The sequence below is a fragment of the Melanotaenia boesemani genome, chromosome 9, assembly GCF_017639745.1.
Source record: "Melanotaenia boesemani isolate fMelBoe1 chromosome 9, fMelBoe1.pri, whole genome shotgun sequence".
NCBI lineage: Eukaryota > Metazoa > Chordata > Actinopteri > Atheriniformes > Melanotaeniidae > Melanotaenia > Melanotaenia boesemani.
Genome location: NC_055690.1, coordinates 4,678,761 through 4,698,033, shown reverse-complemented (window position 1 = coordinate 4,698,033; position 19,273 = coordinate 4,678,761). Strand labels below are relative to the sequence as shown.

Genomic DNA, 19,273 nt, shown 5'->3' with positions numbered 1-19,273 from the left:
CTCTCCATTCCTTAATTTACCCAAACGTTCCCAGTCCTGGTAAGTTGTACTACGAAGCTGTTTGTCAATTCGGTAATTCAACCCGGAGTTTTCCATCTTGATCAGAGGGTTAGGATCTGGAGATCTGGAGAATTCTCATCCTGAACACAAAGAAAAGCCTGGTAATTACTTCAGACAAAATCAGGCTGGACTACAAGTTATTTAAAGAGTAGAAAGAACACATTGAAAGGGTGTCTGGAGTCCCTGAAGTTAGTTATTAAAATTTTGATTTGATTACGTTGTTCTGCAGATAAGGTATAAAACTCAATGTCCACCACCGACATACCAAAACATTATCATGTAAACTGATATTATTAAAACTGAAAAGTGTTGGAGGGATGAGTTTCTGTCTAGACTTTATGGAACAATCTGGAGAAAGAAATTAAAGAAGGAAAAATTATTAAAGCCACTGTGATAAGAAAATATAATGAAAGACGTTTGTTTGTCTCTATGGTTGATGTGTAGATGGTAAATAAGGTGTAGAATATGTTGGAAATCCGCAGCATGTTCGTCTGCAGTTGTTTTTAGTTCGGTTTAATTCTTTAATTAACGATGTTTGTGAGTGAGACTGTTCCTCGTTCTGCTGCCTTTTCATTCCAGTGTTTCAGATTCATGTTTGCATTGATTGTTTTGTTTGGTTAAAGAATGAAATAAATGTATAAATAATTAAATTTGTGATGTTTGTTTCAGGCCAAGCTGCGCCTGGAGATGGAGATGGAGCGTTTACGTCAAACCCACTCAAAGGAGATAGAGGGAAAAGATGACGAGGTGGAGGAGATCAGACAATCCTGCAGCAAGAAGGTCAGGACTGTTCGTTTAATGATGTCACTTCCTGTTTCAGGGAGTCGGCAGGAAGGATACAGACGAAGCAGTGAACAGTTACACACGAATACCTCTGTTACAAACAATCAGTTAGAAAACACAGTGTGATGGAGACGCTGCTGCCTCTGAAATCTGTTAGTTTACTCGTTTCTCTGTTTGCAGCTGAAACAAATCGAGGTCCAGCTGGAAGAACAGTACGATGAAAAGCAAAAGGTGCTCAAAGAGAAGAGAGAGCTGGAGTCCAAACTTCTGTCCGCTCAGAACAAGGTAATTACAATCTCCACAGAACAACACTTCGATGGGACTCATAAGTTCATCCGACTGATTTTATTTGAGTTCATCTGAGCATAAAGCGGAAAAAAGAAAAAACATGTGAACCACGAACCACTAATTTCCTCTTTCTCAGCTGAACGATATCAAACGCAACAGGAGAGAAAAGCCGATCAGCTGATCACCGACAGATATTACCTGTATGTGATGTAATAGTTAATGCATAGCAGGTGTTTTGGTTAAGTCGTCAGAAGACTTAGCAACCTCAGGCTTTATCACAGCAGCGGTGTGGCTCAGTGGGTAGAGCGGTCGTCTCGATCCTTCAGCTCATATCGAGGTGTCCCTGAGCAAGACACCGAACCCCAAATTGCTCCGGATGGGTCGTGGTTGAGCGCCTTGCATGGCAGCTTCCGCCATCAGTGTGTAAATGTGTGTGTGAATGTGATGTATAATGTGAAGCGCATTGGGTATCATTCCAGGTACAGAAAAAGCGCTGTATAAATACCATTTACAGCATTTGTTAAAACTTTCTGAAATAACCTGGTACTGCCACCTGTCAGAAGTCTGCTGTACCTTCAGATGGTGCTGCAGCCCACCTTGTTCCACCTGCCTGGCTGGCTGTTTCCCTTCATAGTTCCTCTGCCAACTGCTGTAGAAACCCCTTTGAGCTGCACTTCTTAAAGATGATGTGGACATTTATTCTTACAAGGTCCCGTGTGTTGTAAAATACAACATTGATCACTGAGATCACTGACGAAGTCGTGGGAAAAGGGATTCGTATTGTTAGTTTTACCAGATAAACTAGATTGCGGAACTAGTTTTTTCTTAGTGATTTATTGACCTGTTCCATCATCAATAAACACTGAAATAACAATAAGATGGAATAACCCCTCAGATGATAAGAGATTAAATATTTTAATCTGAATGCACCTGTCTCTCAGGTGAGGATAGGTGACATAGAGACAGAGAAACGTTTAAGGAAGGACCTGAAGAGAACCAAGGCTCTGCTGGCTGATGCCCAGATCATGTTGGACCACATCAAGAACAACGCACCCAGCAAGAGGGAAATCGCCCAGCTGAAGAACCAGGTACGTCCACAACACCGCCGTCACCACTTAGAGACTTTTTAAAGATAAATATGACAGCAGATCAAACTTTCACTTGGATTAAATCATCATTTATTCACCTGAGAAAAGAAACATATTTAGTTTTTTTAAGAATATCATGGAGATTTTATGTTTACTTGATGAGACATCGGTCTGTTTCTGCTAGTGAGGATAAACTGGATCATGTTGTCCAGGAACAATGAGATCCCGCAGTCAGACCTGGATTCATGTCATTTCTAGACTAAAACCTGTTTTCTTCTTTGTGCTGCAGCTGGAGGAGTCAGAGTTCACCTGTGCAGCTGCCGTTAAAGCTCGCAAGTCCATGGAGGTGGAGATTGAAGACCTACATGTTCAAATGGAGGACATCTCGAAAACAAAACAGGCGGTTTGTAGACTTTTGCATATCATCCTCTCCGAGTTTTCTGGACTTTTAATCAGGTTTATGACTGATAGTGTGACAGCGAAAAGATTTTTAGCTTGTAGAAGTAGAGATGTTAGGCTCCTTCCATGATTTTTTTTTTATTTAAAAAGACGCACGGTTATCGTTATTTTCTGATTTAGAACATTTCTGTATTTACCTTATTTTTTCTTGTTATGTCAGGTTCTCATGACAATCTGATTTTTAAATGTTAAAGAGTCTCGTCTCCCTCTGAACTCCCTGCTTTATGCTGTTTGTCTGGGTTTTCAGCTTAGAAAAGTTAGAAAAGACCAGGGGCCGTATTTCTAAAGAGTTGCTCCTAGTGGCAAATTCTGAAAATCATGATGTTTTCTTAGAATTTCCCCTAAAAGTGAAGAGTAGATCCTCGTAAAGATAAAAGCTATTCCTAAAGAATCTTAGCTCTTAAGAGAGCTCCTAAAGTGAAATCTGTAAAGAGCAGGGAAGAGGACTTTTAACATGCGTAGGAGTTTCCTAAGCAGAGGACAACATGGTGGACGGAGGAGGCAGGAGAGATATTATCCAAACACCGGATGACAGTGAATTAATTAAACGTTACAGACTGGAATGTGCAGGAATCATATTTGTGTTTTTTCGTGAAATATACCTCACAAAACACTTTTATTCTCATTGACAAATTGAGCCAGGAGCAAACACTGTTCCTCTGACCAGCTGGTTTCCTTCTTCTTCTTCATCGCTGTTCACTGGTTTGTGGTGGATCTGAATGTCAACCGGCAGTTTTTACAGGCCGGTCACCAATCCCAGACAGTGGTGGAAGCATTTTACCCTCATTAATGCAAAATGGAGCTGAAAATGTTCAAAGTTGAAAGTACAACAATTACCAGCATAGTAAATAAATGTAAGCTAATAAATAGAACTATCAGCATGTAAATACTGAGTGGGTCTGAGTTTCTACATTTTATGTAGGATGATTTTAAATAGCTTACATTTATATAACAAATTTCCTTTTTATGTAAAACAATATTTATAATTACACTGTTTTCATACAGAGTAGATTCTATCATTAAGTGTATTGATGTGTCTGTTCTACACCCATGTTCACCAAAGCTGTGTCTAGCTTTTAGGATCAACCAATCACAGCTTTTTAAATGATGACTCATACCGAGCAACGAGGTCAACCACACCTCCTCACTAAGATCGGAGTTTCTGTCCATTCCTTGCTTCTCTGAAAATGTTCTGGAATCACTCCTAGGCCAAGACTCCTTGCTAGGAATTTATAGGCTAAGTTAGGAACTCTCTGAGAGGATTCTCTGAATCTTTAGGAATACCAGCCCAGAACAGATTTTTCCGTGACATCTGTAGCCAGACTGGTCACTCTGGTCATCTTTTCAGTCATCATCATCCTCACTTATTTCAGAATCAGAATTCTTTACATTAACGGTATGCCAAAATCCTGTTTAAGTACATACCTTGGTTTTAAGATCACGGTTCGGTTAGTTTTCGGTACTCTAAAGGAAAAAATGCAAAACCTAAAACTGCTTAACTTGGTGTAAACAGGAACATGTTTAAAAATTTTTAAAATTAAACCACAAACAAAAGCGAAAACTGCTTTCAGTAAATTTTTCAATAAAATATTCTTAAATTAAAAAATATGGCATAAACAGAGGTTTGCCCCTTTTATTTTAATGGACAGTATTTGCACATATTATAAAGGAAGGAGGGATATTTCAGGAGAAAAATAAAGATCATTCACACAAACTTGTACAAATATTAATTTAATAAATGGTTAAATATTTTCTTTTAAAAATAAACTTTAATTGCATGTATGCTGTAAAAGCAACATGTGATTAGTTTTAAAGCTATGACATAACTGGTTAATAAAATTGTTTAAGTGAGCAACATTAAAGTTTGTATTCAAAGTAAAAATTTTACATGTTATTTACAGTATTTGTTATCGTTAAAGACGTAAGACGACGAAAATGTAATTTTAAAAAAGTCCTTTAGTTTTTTATGGCTCTTTTAAACAGAAACAATTTAAACGTGTTAGGAAAACAAATCTTTATGCATCCTTCATGCTTTCCGTAGCACAGTTTATCCAGAACGCGCTTTCAGCGAGAGTGCGCTTCCATCCACATGTGGAGGGGGTGGGGCTACAGGGAGAACGGACCTCAAACGCAGCTCCACACAAGACTTGCAGACTCCTTATGTCTGAAGTTCATACACTTCACTGGGAAGCCGAAGTGCTCCCAAACAGGGAATTTTAACAGCAGAAGAGGGTTTTCAACCTCTGGTTTCTCTGTAAAACTGTTGCTAGCCACAACGTCTGCTAGCATAGTGGAAGACAGTTACTCTTCCGTGTGGGAACTCTGTACGTTATTGAATTGTCATTTGTTTGGTTTGTAGCACCCCTGTGGATTACAGCGTTCTTGGCATTCATTTAAACAGCCTATGCTAAGGGTGTGTAAATTAAATTTTAGGATGCATCACCAACAGTGCTTTTCTGGATCATGATGATTCACTATGACTTGAATTGATCTGATTTAGTTTAGTTATTGGGGCGGCATGGCTCAGTGGGTAGAGTGGTCGTCCTGTAGCCCAAGGGTTGCCAGTTCGATCCCAGCCCGGAGAGCTCATGTCGAGGTGTCCCTGAGCAAGACACCGAACCCCTACTTGCTCCTGATGGGTTGTGGTTAGCGCCCTGCATGGCAGCTTCCGCCATCAGTGTGTGAATGTGTGTGTGAATGGGTGAATGTGACGTATATGTAAAGCGCTTTGGATAAAAGCGCTATATAAGTACAGGCCATTTACCATTTATTGAAATTAAATTGAACAAATAAAGTGTTAAATATCTGAATGGGTCCAGGGCCACTTTGGACTGGAAAAAGTTTGGTCCAAACATCAAAAAGATGAAGAAACTTGGCCATAAAGGATGTTCGACTATATTCTCATAATTCTTTTGTCATCATGACTGTGGACCAAGACTGCGGATGTTAAAATTTGGATTTTATGTGAGGTGTAAAAGAGATATTTTTGGTACAGATTTCATAAATACACTTTCATATCAAAACAAGATACACCCGGTTGGTCCATTTACAGATAATGTTGCTTTCTGCCCTTCAGCTGGAGGATCAGCTGAGCCGTCTACAGAGGGAGAAGAATGACTTGCAGTCCCGAATGGAGGAGGACCAGGAAGACCTTAATGAACTGATGAAGAAGCACAAAGCAGCTGTGGCCCAGGTCTTCTTCATATTACACATTTCTACATGTGCACTTTCAGTCTGTCAGAACCTATTGTAAAAACATGCACCATGAGAGCACCAGGCAATTTCAGGTTGATAATGATTTATAAACCACACATACTGATGTTTACTCCCCACCTTAATGTAATTATCAACAGCTTGCTGCTGTTTAAACTAAACACTTAGTGGACATTAATATGTATGAAAGAAATTTATTAAAGACAAAAATAGACTACAGGTGGTACTGGGCACAGCCATCTTTAAATTTAGAGTTCTAGGGTTCTCTGCAACGTAGGAGTTCTGTGTTCAGAAAAACAAGTTCACTTAGTCATTTTCAGCAGAAATTTATTTTAGAAAACAAATTACGAAGACAACTGAAATGCACAATAATTGTGTACAGCTTGAACCTTACCCATCTAAATTATTATTATAGCACCATCCAGAAGCGGCTGTTTTTAGAGCTGTTAGTTGCTGATTTTAGAGCTGTTAGCTGCCAATGGTCTTTAGGCTGTGAAATATTCAACGCATTTCTGTGAGAAAAAGAGCACTACTTTTTTTTTTTTTATATAACTTTAGAATTATTTGTTTCTCAGATGTTTCTCACAGGTTGTCAATATTAAATTTGATATATATTTTACTAGGACTAAAAAGAATTTCTGAAAACATGATTTGTTTAAAAAAAACAAAACAAAAAAACAACTTTGAGGTCAACTTTGTATTTTTTATATTTGACATATCCAGATTTGTATTAATTAGGGTTTAAGCTGTATGAATAATGTCGCTTGAAGTCAGTTTTGCACTTGTAAGAATAATATTGTTTTGTCTTTCATCAGAGTAAAAGAAAAATATTTAAACTGGCTTATAGTTTCTTTCCGACTTTCCTGATCTCTCGTGTGTTTTCAGCTGGCCCAGAACCTGGCTCAAATCAGTGATCTACAAGCCCAGCTAGAGGAGGCCCTCAAGGAAAAGCAGGATGTTCAAGAAAAGGTTTGTCATGGCAGGGAAAACCTGAAAAAGTAAAATCAACAGAGACTCACGTCACCAGTGTTGTCCATAAACACATTCAAATAAACTAACAACGTATTTGTAATTATACCATGATCTGGGTGAATACTCGATTCTGATTGGCTGGAGGGTGTCCATTAAAAAGTAATAATGGACACCTATAAAAGAAGTTCAGGTCAAATAGACTTATTGTTGTTACATCATTGCGCTGACTAAACGTTAGTTGGTAACCGTGGCAACAGAAACTCGGCATTGTTGTGAAAGCAGCTTGCAGGCTTATTGGGCTCCGTCAGTCCAAGAGAGACGAGAATGGAGCAACATTTTGTCGTCCCGCAACGTCCCTACCAGCAGCGGTCAGGGTCCACAAACGTTAAATCTCCGTCCTTCAAACGCTACTATGGACATGCCAGCATCTTTATGAAATGTCACGATCAATAGCAACGTTACATTTAATTTTAAACAGGTCGTCATCTGTCTTTCTGTCTTGATACCTTCCTTACATACTTGATACAGAGTGAACGGTGGATAACATTATGAAAACGATTTAGGATAGACTTACTTGCTTGATACACATTTTATGATAAGAGTAAATGGTGGATAATATTTCTTGCAATAAAAACGATTTAAGGAAATGATCTGTGGACTTTGAAACAAATTAATGGACTTTGTGGAAGGTTCACGCCTCCCCATCATCCATTAATTTATGATAATGGACATCTCAACAGGCATTATCCCTTACATAAAGAACGTGAACTTGTTTGGATAATGTGAGCTTCTGTACATTTTCACCAGCGCTACACCAACTACGTTAAACACTGTGCATTGTGCACTCATAACATAAACTGGCAACGCGAGTGTGCTTATACTTACAGGAATATTACTCACTGTCTGTCAGTAAAAATCTTTCTATGCAAGTTATATCTGCCTGCACTTAAAAAGCTAGTTAGAACATCAGCCTCACTGACTTCTCATTTAAAGATGAGAAGTTGAAGCATCCATCTTGTTTGAGAGGATATCTGCAGGTTCTTAGGATAGGTTGGCAGCTGTATTATATTCCATACCTTTAACTGTGAATTGTGACTTTTATATACACAGTATCAGTCAAAAGTTTGGACACATTTACCCATTAGATTTAATGGAAACTGTGTCCAAAGTGGTAAGTGGAAGTGGAAAGTGGTAAAAGGTTGAAGCTCTCTTTCTGGAGACATGACCTGATGCTTGTTAAAGTTTTGTGACTTTGGTGCTTAGTAGATTAAAACAACTGAAATTAACTGAACTTTGAACTAGTTTAAAATTTAAATGATGAACTATGAACAACTGAACTACCGGCCGATAGTCACAAGCGTAATCTAACAATAAAAGGGGGAAAAAATTGGGTTTAACTGCGTAGGCTGGAAACGCTGTGGTTAATGTGGAGCCAACAGTTTGTGGACTCACAGGTCTTCATCCAGCTGGTTGTAAAATAGCAGCATGATCATTTCATGATCAGTAGTTTCTAAACTGATGACAGGTGTAAAAACTTGTACCAAACACCAGGTAAAGACTGACGTCTAAGACTGAAACAGGTGGAAACATGACCTGAACTTGATCTGCGCTCAGCAGCTTGTAAGGTTTCTGGTGATAAACCTGGATCTCTTGACGGAAACAGACAGGGTGGTGTCACCTGGGCAGAGAAAGCCCAGGTGACACCACATGTACGTTCTGGATAACTATCTGGTGTCAAAGGTGCAATTTTAAAAGAAACTAAAGAAGCACATTATGACTCACATATAGAGCGATGAAATGGATATTTGTTTTATTAATGAAACATAAAAAATTCTATGATCTTACCCGAGTGAAGAACTTCTATGGTATAGGAACATAAATATGTGTATATTTGTGTCTCAGATGCAAGTTCTCCAGAGTCAGCTGGAGTTCCAGGAGCAGTCTATGGTTGAGAAATCCCTCGTCAGCCGTCAAGAGGCCAAGATCCGCGAGCTGGAGACCAAGGTGGAGTTTGAAAAGACGCAGGTCAAACGCTTGGAGGTGAGAATACACACAGGTGGAGAAAAGCAGCTGGTGGTAGGTGAAAGGTTCAGAGAACTGCAGAATAATCCCATCACAGTTTACAATGTCAGAAAAAGTCTTTATTCTTCATTTTGTCCCACATGAGTTTATTATGAGCCTTCTCTGCTTGTTGCAGAGCCTCGTAGCCCGTCTTAAGGAGAATTTAGAGAAGCTAACAGAAGAACGAGACCAGCGGATCAGCGGCGAGAATCGTGAGAAGGAACAGAACAAACGTTTGCAAAGACAGATCCGAGACATCAAAGAAGAGATGGGTGAACTCGCCAAAAAAGAAGCAGAAGCGAGCCGTAAAAAACACGAGCTGGTAAGAATGAAGCACAGAGCAGAAAAACTAATAAACAAGCAACAGCCTCTGATCCAGATCAGGTGATTTCACTCCACATCTCCTTACCAGGAAATGGACATTGAGAGTTTGGAAGCTGCCAATCAAAGCCTGCAGGCTGACCTGAAGCTGGCCTTCAAGAGGATAGGTGACCTCCAGGCGGCCATTGAGGATGAGATGGAGAGCGACGACAATGAAGACCTCATCAACAGGTACAGAAAACCTGAAAGAAGCTGCTCAGTATGTGTGGAGAATACGAGCTGATCAAGGAGCAGAGGAATTTATTTATTCATTCATTCATTCATAGATTTAGTAAATGAACTTGTCACATTGCTGAAAGTCCAACCAGTCGTACATACAGTAATTGTATAAATGAAGGATAACATTTAGATAAACAGGTTAGATAAACATCAGCATCATTTAAGCTGTTACTGAACATTTCCCTTTCTGCTTTTTTTCTAGAAGCAAAGAAATCCACAAGTTTAACTTTGTTTTTCTTTCTGATCTGATGATCTGGTTCAGACATGATCCCACATGGAAAGTCATGACACTGAGGCCCTTTATGAATAATTTAATTGTACATTTAATCTAATTGATTGATTACTTCATTTCACAATAATCATTAATTGAATCATGACATTCCTACTCGTGATGCAGCTTTCTTGGTCAGAAACAAGCTGAGCTCAGATGTTTAGAGCGTCTCATCAGGTGTGTTAGAACTCAGCCAATCAGAGGAAGCTCCATCAGGATGGTTGAAGATCATATAAAACTGCAGCTTCGCTCTTACAATATTTTAAGATTCACTCATGTGTTGTGTATTTTTTTTGGCATCATTATTTTATGTTTTATTCTTGTTTGTTTGTTTTCCTTTTTGTCCTTCCTTCCATATTCACCATCATGATCGTTGATGGCAGTTTGCAAGACATGGTGACAAAGTACCAAAAAAGAAAGAATAAAACGTGAGGATCTTCCCCTCCTGTTTGTCTGGTTTCACTGTACCTGATGCAGCATTCTTCACTCATTAATTAATGAATAAAGCTTTAATCAAACAGTTAATATGGAGAGGACTTCCTTTCTAAAAGAAAAGGAGGTTATATTTACAGTATCTGTGTATTCCAGTTCTTCATGGAAGAGGGAGTTAAAAAAGAAATCAGAGGTTTTCCCTTTAATGTGTGCAGGGATGGTGCGTCATCAACAGTGTTCCCAGAATTCCTCATAACCTACGTTTACACTCCTCTTCATCGCATGCCGTGATGTTTGGAGATGCATGAACCTGGAACCACAACCCTCCCTCTTAATATCCGACCAACTCTTTTCCTTCATGTTTGATACGATTAAAGAACTCTGGTTCTTATTCTGCTTCTGCACGCTGTCCAGCTCAACCTGAAATGTTGGTCCACGCAAACCTGAGTTCTGTGGAAACAGTAAAGCAATGCTACTGGACTTAACAAACCAGTTCCCTCCTGCTTCTGCCACCAGTCATCAGCATCAAAATCAACATCACTATTAATTAAACTCATCACTACACAGCTTCACTCTTCAGGACCAGAGTGGTTCATTTCTCAAGTTTCACATCATTGGGACTTTTCTTCTTGTGGCTTAATGTTTAAAGGAAAAATTAGGGATTTTTCAACCTTTGTTAAGAATTGTTTAACCTTTAATAGCTGTAAGCTGATTTATTGTTCCTCTCATCTTGTGTAGCTGAAACCAGGTTTCTCAGGATGTTGATGGACGGTTGTGATGAGTTTAACATGACAGTATGTGATGTGTAGGACAACCATGTGATGGCTCAGTCTTTGTAATACTGTTCTTTACTTGACCCCAATACAGTCATGAAATCACTCATTTTGTTTTATGTACTTCACACAGTATTGCAGTCCCTTTATTCAGCTCCTGCTGAAGATCTGGTTTCATTTGTTAGAGAAATTTCTAACTTAGAAACACATATAAACTGCTCAGGGTCCTTCCAAACTTCATTCTTTCTTCAGATTCTGGACACTTGATTTTTATCCCTATCCATCATTCTGCAATAGGGCTGTTATTCCCTTGTTAATCCAAACCTGCCATCAATTATCCCTGGTTTGAATTTAGTCATAAACCACACAAATTTGGATTTCCTTGTCCAAGTTGTATTTCCTAATAACTGAAAACCATATTTCTAGAATATATCTAGTGATTGAGTCAAGTACACTGTGAAATGAACACATCCATGTTGGCTATCATACCTTCTATCATTCTGGACGTGGTGTTCCATGTTTATCTTTCCAACTGCTGGACAGACACCACAGAAGCTGAACGAGTACCCCCACCTGGTCTTCCTCACAAGAAGATAGTAGGATGACTGTTCAAAATGAAGTTCAGATCAGCTAATTTAGAACAATCAAATGCGAGAATCGTTCGTTTAGAGTTAACCATCAACTTTCAGGATCAAATGTTCATGTTTACTTCCGCTTTGGTTCTGGTTAAACTGGTGTGAATGCAGGCCAGTTTATCAGAAAGCACTGAGGTTCTGAGACTCCAGAACAGTTTCTCTATGATAAAAGACAGCATCTCACAGCTCTTAAAGCCAGCTGGCTCTAGGACTGTCCTCCATGTTTTTCCTGTTGATGCATGGAGTCCTTGGATAATCATATCCAGGCTCCAGCATGTGCTTTGATTCTTCTGTTTCAAACATACTTTTCTAAATCTTTGTCTCCAAAACTATGCGAATAGAAAACTGAATTACCATCATTAGTTTTAACCATGCCACTCATCATCTTTTCTCAGTTTCACATCTTTATTTTACACACCAGAAGTGGATGTGTGGGTTTAGCTTCCCGCTTGTTGGTCCGAAGTGTTGTTGATGTTGAGATATTCCTCGTTGTTCAACTTCTGTTTGATCCACACAACCAGCTGACTGCTGTTCATCTGGAAGTAAAGAGGAGCTGTGTCTCGTTCACCTGGACCATGTTGTGACCATGTTTGTTTGTTCGTGCTGTGTGACCAAGCATGTGCAGTGTTTTATCCATAATAAACACCACCCTTTGCCTTCACACTAATCTCTGGCTGCAAAACCGATGACTGGACTAACTCCAGACCTGCAGCCTCCTGGCTAACCTTCCTGTGAACATTACCTTTTCTCCATCTCCATTTATTTCCCCTCACTTCTTTTCTCTGACTCCTTCCAGTCAAGGCCAGTCAGACACAGACTCTGAGATGGAGGACGGAGTGAAGTCCTGGTTATCTAAAAACAAAGGCTCCACCAAGAACCTGTCGGATGACGGCAGCATCAAGAGCTCCAGGTCAGTACTGATGAGAAGGTTTTTACAGACCTCTGTCTCCCTCTGGATAAAGAAAACATCAAAAGTCACAACATTGTAGATCATAACTTTTTTTTTTCACATAGTTTCCGTAGCTTATGTCTGCAGTGGGAAATTATCTTTTCATAGTTTGACATCTTTTCAGTAACAAGAAACCTTAAACTGACTAGTTTACTGGAGTAATGGAGAGAATCAAAGTTCCTCATTGGGTCATTATTAGGCCTGTCACGATAACAAATTTAGCTGTACGATAAATTTTCTCAGAAATTATCGGGATAAACGATAATATTGCGCAAAGCGCTAATGTGTCATTTTGAGACCATTCTCAACTAATATAATGACATATGCCATAATAATGCAAGTACACATTTTCAAAGATCAATAAACTAAATAAATAAAAGCGCCTTTTCACATACGCCGGGACGCCGGCCCAAAAGTAATGCGGCCCACTGGGAATCCTCCCAAACCTCTCGATTAGCCGGCATTGCTCTTAATGTGTATTTTGTCAAATACGCTAGTATATAGGCTGACTCTATTTGCGTAATGTGCCTGCGGATTACAGGGGTTATTACGGTAGACCAGGAGGTGGGGGCTTTGTACTGACGTCGTAAGCTAGAATGTGTGTGTTCTGCTTACATGTGGGGAGCAGCGAAATGATAAAAGAGGAGGTGCTTGCATCTATTATTTCTCCATTCGACTTATTTACATATTTCAGCATGAGAATCGGAGGTTTAGCGCAAGAGCGTGAGAAGCCACTTAAATACGCAAGTCTCACGGCCATTGCGTGTTGGCAGCCCTGCAAAACAAATGCGGCTTACCGGCTCGTGCTGCAACATGCTGCTGTCAAGTATGACACCAGAGAGATCACTCCGCAACAAACCAGAGCGTTGAGTCGAAATACTCCATAGTGAAACCTATTGTCATACACAGTTTAGGGTAAAGGGGGGACTAATAAAAATTATCGCGGCCGGCAAACTTATCGTGCTCTTATTTTCTTATCGTTCAATTAATTGACTTATTGCTTATCGCGACAGGCCTAGTCATTATTAAAGGATGGATGGATGGATGGATGGACGGTGGATGGATGGATGGATAGATGAATTGATGGTGGATGGATGGATGGATAGATGAATTGATGGTGGATGGATGGATGGATGGATGGATGAATTGATGGTGGATGGATGGATGAATTGATGGTGGATGGATAGATGAATTGAAGGTGGATGGTGGATGAATTGACGGTGAATGGATGGATGAATTGAAGGTGGATGGATGGATGAATTGAAGGTGGATGTGGATGAATTGAAGGTGGATGGATGGATGATTTGATGGTGGTTGGATGAATTGAAGGTGGATGGATGGATGGATGATGGATGGATGGGTAGAATGTTGGATGGATAATTTGAAGGTGGATGGATGGTTGGATGGATGGATGAATTGAAGATGGATGATGGATGGATGGGTAGAATGGATGGATAATTTGAAGGTGGATGGATGGATAGATGGATGAATTGATGGTGGATGATGGATGAATTGTTGGATGGATGAATTGATGGTGGATGGTGGATGAATTGTTGGATGGATGAATTGATGGTGGATGGTGGATGAATTGTTGGATGGATGAATTGTTGGTGGATGGTGGATGAATCGAAGGTGGATGATGGATGGATGGGTAGAATGTTGGATGGATAATTTGAAAGTGTATGGATGGATGGATGAATTGATGGTGGATGGATGGATGAATTGATGGTGGATGGTGGATGAATTGATGGTGGATGATGGATGAATTGTTGGATGGATGAATTGATGGTGGATGGATGGATGAATTGAAGGTGGATGGTGGATGAATTGATGGTGGATGGATGGATGAATTGATGGTGGATGGTGGATGAATTGATGGTGGATGATGGATGAATTGTTGGATGGATGAATTGATGGTGGATGGATGGATGAATTGAAGGTGGATGGTGGATGAATTGATGGTGGATGGATGGATGAATTGATGGTGGATGGATAGATGAATTGATGGTGGATGGATGGATGGATGGATGAATTGAAGGTGGATGGATGGATGAATTGATGGTGGATGGATGGATGAATTGAAGGTGGATGGTGGATGAATTGTTGGATGGATGAATTGAAGGTGGATGGTGGATGAATTGTTGGATGGATGAATTGATGGTGGATGAATTGTTGGATGGATGAATTGATGGTGGATGAATTGATGGTGGATGATGGATGAATTGATGGTGGATGGATGGATGAATTGATGGTGGATGAATTGAAGGTGGATGATGGATGAATTGTTGGATGGATGAATTGATGGATGAATTGATGGTGGATGGTGGATGAATTGATGGTGGATGAATTGAAGGTGGATGATGGATGAATTGTTGGATGGATGAATTGATGGATGAATTGATGGTGGATGGTGGATGAATTGATGGTGGATGATGGATGGATGAGTGAGAGAGAAGAGTTAAACCAGGTAGAAGAGGGTGAAGCAGGTGATTAGAGGTGTTTAGTGCATCTAGAAAGCGCTTCACGTTTTCCACATTTTGTTATGTTTTTTTTTTTTTTTTTTAGATTTTTTCAAATGATTAAAAATAAAACAAGCTTATTTTTTGCTCTGTGGGACCTTATATATCAACAGGTGCCTCTCCAAATCAGGATGATCAGTTTAAACTGGATACACTCACTTTTTAGCTTCATGGTGAAGGCTGTGAATACTTATGTACATGTGATTTTAGTGTTTTATTTTTAATGAAATAGCAAAACTCTCTCTAAAAACCCCCTTTTCACGTTGTCATTATGGGGTTTTATGTGTAGAATTTTAGGACAGAAATGAATTTATTCTATTTTTTAAAAAGGCTGCAACATAACAAAATGTGGAAAAAGCGAAGTGCTGTGAATACTTTCTGGGTGCACTGTAGTGGAGGCGTGGTCTCTTAATGGAGGGTGGTCTCCAGAAGCAGAGTTAGCTGTCGGGTCCCACTGAGACTTTTTCCTGACGTGACCATGTCTCATCACTTTCATGTTTTATTGATTTTAGCTTCATTTTTTTCTCTCTCTCTTCCTCTTTTCACCTCTAGCTGATCCACCATCTCATCTGTCTTTTTCTCTCCCCCTGTCCTGGTTCCTTCATTTTCCCACCATTTCTCTCCAGATATGCTGTAAATGTAGATGCAAAGGAAGGGAAAGAGTGGAAAGAGGGTAAGGAGCTGGACAAAGAGGATTTAGAGACAGACAGGTCGGTGACAGTGATGAGTACCTTGAGTTACAGGAAAAGAGACAATCCTGATTCTGCTGGAAACAAAGAAGATGTCTTCAAGAAGAGCGTCCAGTCAGATGATGTTGTGTCCTTCCAGAAGGCCAGATTTACATCATTTGATCTCCAAGATGACTCTTACTCCATCAGCTCAAGGACAAAGTCCCAGACTGAGGATGACAAAGAGTCTGTCATCTCCCAGGTCTCCACCAGCAGACTCAGGAGGAGCATGAACAGCCACAAAGACTGCACCACCTCTACACCCAGCAGGTCTTCAATGTTGAGCTCAGTGAATGATGAGACGTTGCCCATCAGCCCACACAGATTTCCTCGAAGCACCTCCTGTTTAGATGAGACCAGTAGAGGACGGTCTCTGTACAGCAGCAGTCCCAGTCGTCCATGTTTTAGTCGGCGGTCTGGGAGTCGCAGTCCTGGAAGTGTCAGCCAGGCTAACTCCCTGATGTCCGTGGCCCGGAGCTGCCACCTCAGTGAGTTTGGGATCAATGTGGATGATAATCGGAGTGTTGCCTTCACTGACCGCTCGGTGTACAGTCCTCATTCGTCCACCAGTCGCAGTGTCTCCATGCCTCCAACCCAGGATAGATCCACATCTGACCTGGCCGATAACCTAGATATCAAACCTGTCAGTCATCGCAGCTATCTGGATCCCGATCTGGAGAAAGCCATTAATGAAGTCTTGAGTTTTAAGCCAATCAGATTCAAGAGCAGGAGCCTGGAAGACTCAGCGGATGAGAAGGAAAAATCCAGGAGTAATGAAGACAACAGCATCCGCAGTGGAGATGGGACTCGTCCTACCAGCAGGTCCTCCCGCAGCGCCAGCAGCTGCAGCAGTCGCCATGGCAACAAGAGTAAAGCCAAGCTTAAAAAGAAGAAGAGAAGTCACAGCTCTGATAGCTCTGGAGACAACACGCATCACAGGAGCAGCTCGAAGAGAAGGTATGAGAAGTCCAAGAAAAAGTCCAAGACAAAGGACGAATCTGCATCATCGTCATCTTCAGAGTCAGAGTCTGGGTCGCGTTCCGATGCATCAACCATCTCATACAGAAGCTCCAGCAGTGTGAAAAGAGCCCCATCTCGAAGGGTTTCAAGCCCCGAGGAAAATGAAGAAACTGGGAAGGAGAGTCAACCCTTAAACAAGAAGGAGGAGAAGAAGAGGAAGAAGAGGGTGGACAACCTGATGATGAAGTATTTATACCGACCAGAAAGTGACTGAGACAGACAGTAGGTGTTCCTGATTCAGAGTTGACGTGAAAAATGTCTGTGGAGCATGACATGAGCTAACCATTCAGACACCAGGCTGCATTTTACATGATCCTTCTAATAAACGTTTGAGTTGTCATGGTAACCACACTAACCTCTGATGATGCTACTACCACCTTTCAGTAGAAACAGGACATAGATGCACATGAAGAACAACTGAAAGTACTCTTTTTACACTGCTTAATGCTTTACGCTGATGAAGGTCTGATGAAGGCCCGATGAAGGTCTGATGAAGGTCTGATGAAGGCCTGATGAGGCTCAGATAATAGAGTGCATCATCCAATGAAAGGAGTCAATCTGTCGTCGTGTCCCTGGACCAGTAACTTCACCCTGCTTGTCTCCAGTGTCGGGATTGCTGGTGTTTGAATGTTGGGTGGTAAATCGGCTGCCGCGTATCGGTGGGTTTGTTCCAGGGCAGCTGTGGCTACACATGTAGCTGCCATCACCAAGTATGAATGAGGAGTGGATGAATAATGGATCCAATGTAAAGCACTTTGAGTGCCTTGATATGAGAAAAGGCTTGGTCACTGTTGATCTGTGTGTTATTCATAAAAAGTACTGTTCATAATAAATCCTGTTTTGTTTCTTTGGTTGGCCGTTTAGGTGCTTTATCTATTTATACATTCAATTAACATAATTTTAGCCTTTTAACTGTACAACTGAGGCTGTCCTGAAGACATTATGTCTGGATGTTGACAGGGATTAAAAGGTGCCTCTACATGCAGTTTTTGTATTTAAAACAATGTCTGAGTTTTCTGGGTTAATTGACTCCATATTCCACCTTCTCCATGTAAATCCACACCTGAGACCTCTGCATGGTTTTACAGCATGAGTCTGCAGTGAATTACAGTTCCATCATCACTGCATGTTTATATTTGCAGCAGCTTCCGTGTTTTAAGGGAGCCCAACAGAAATGTTTGTTTATGTTTGTTGAAACATTATTCTGGTTCCAAATGGATTTAATCCAGTAAAACTATCACTTAAATTTCATCATCATTAATTGGAAACTTTTCTATAAATTTCCTGTGAAAATGAAGCGTCTCTGTCCTACGTCAGTTCTCTGATACTAACATCGGCCTCTGCTTGCTTTTCCTCATCCAGTCCTCCTGGACGAAGGCACTACTGCTTCGACAGATCTGATGAAGAGGATGAAGAAGTAGAGGAAGGCACGTCGGCTGTGGGCTCCAGCTACTCTAGATGTAGATACGGGAGTCATATAAAAGACCATGGCAATGAGGACAGATCTGAAGAGACATAGTGTCTATGTCCTTCTGAGATGAGATGTTTTTTGCATGTAAAGCTGGACACAATCACACATTTAACACTGAAAACACTGCAGGACAGCTCTGTCCTTTGGTCTGTCCATCACCATCAGCGCGGTTCTGGTTCTGATTTACCCTCCATTGTGGTTTTAACCAAAGAACTTGAATTTGCAGAAACAGACATCTTTGACTTTCTTGGTCACAGACACGTAGGACACTAAAAAAAACATACTGACATGCCGTTAATGTTTTGCCAAAAAGCTTTAGTTCTGTGTGAGCACACTGGCTTAATGCCAGTTATTATTAAATCTTAATGAAAGCACCAGCTATCTTTCCTTCTTTCCTCTTTGGGATAAAGTGCCATCTGACGTTCTCCTAAACTGCTGCAGAGCTTCACTGTAAATTATAATATTCTCCCTTCATCTGCTTGTTTGTTTGTTTTCTTTTCTAAGGGAAACGGATGCATCTACTGCTACAATAAAGATATTTTTCTCCTGTAGAATTGGTTCCTTTAAATGTTTTTCTGATGTCGGTCATCAGGTGATTTAGTTTTCAGCAGGTTTCAGGTAGTTTCTGCCTTCCTTTGATTTTAATATGTACCAGATTTCAGGGGTGATGAAAAGATTTTGTCTGTTTCATTCACAAAATCTTTTTTCACAGAGAGACTCTACTCGACTTAGTTTAAAGACATTTTCCCCTCAGAGCAGGCTAAAAAACAACTTTTATATCCTCCTTTCATGGGTTTTTATTCCCACCTCACACATGACTTCATGATGTTCATGTGGTGCTTTTTACTGTGAACGCTTCATTGGCAGCTCCACCCTGACAGCAGGACCCTCTGGGCCTCCTCTTAAGACTGAGGGCAGAGCTGCAGGCACCTGTCACCCAACACGAGAAGT

The 19,273-nt window shown here is 40.5% G+C and overlaps 1 protein-coding gene across 7 annotated transcripts in view; it reads left to right on the top strand.

Moving 5' to 3' along the window:
• LOC121646186 (unconventional myosin-XVIIIa-like) overlaps positions 1 to 18,869 on the top strand; it is an 85,535-nt gene extending 66,666 nt beyond the window's left edge. For 3 of the 7 annotated variants that reach the window (XM_041995079.1, XM_041995074.1, XM_041995080.1), the window contains 13 exons: positions 730 to 840; positions 1,024 to 1,128; positions 2,073 to 2,219; positions 2,509 to 2,622; positions 5,755 to 5,871; positions 6,777 to 6,860; positions 8,766 to 8,903; positions 9,061 to 9,246; positions 9,337 to 9,476; positions 10,179 to 10,223; positions 12,432 to 12,545; positions 15,730 to 17,073; positions 18,214 to 18,352. In XM_041995079.1, coding sequence (XP_041851013.1) covers positions 730 to 840; positions 1,024 to 1,128; positions 2,073 to 2,219; positions 2,509 to 2,622; positions 5,755 to 5,871; positions 6,777 to 6,860; positions 8,766 to 8,903; positions 9,061 to 9,246; positions 9,337 to 9,476; positions 10,179 to 10,223; positions 12,432 to 12,545; positions 15,730 to 17,065 — 2,637 coding nt within the window. In that variant the 3' untranslated portion in view covers positions 17,066 to 17,073; positions 18,214 to 18,352. Of the gene's footprint in view, positions 1 to 729; positions 841 to 1,023; positions 1,129 to 2,072; positions 2,220 to 2,508; positions 2,623 to 5,754; positions 5,872 to 6,776; positions 6,861 to 8,765; positions 8,904 to 9,060; positions 9,247 to 9,336; positions 9,477 to 10,178; positions 10,224 to 12,431; positions 12,546 to 15,729; positions 17,074 to 18,213 lie in introns of all 7 variants that reach the window. The other 4 variants (XM_041995076.1, XM_041995075.1, XM_041995078.1 and 1 more) reach the window with 3 other exon arrangements.
• The last annotated feature ends 404 nt before the right edge of the window (positions 18,870 to 19,273 follow it).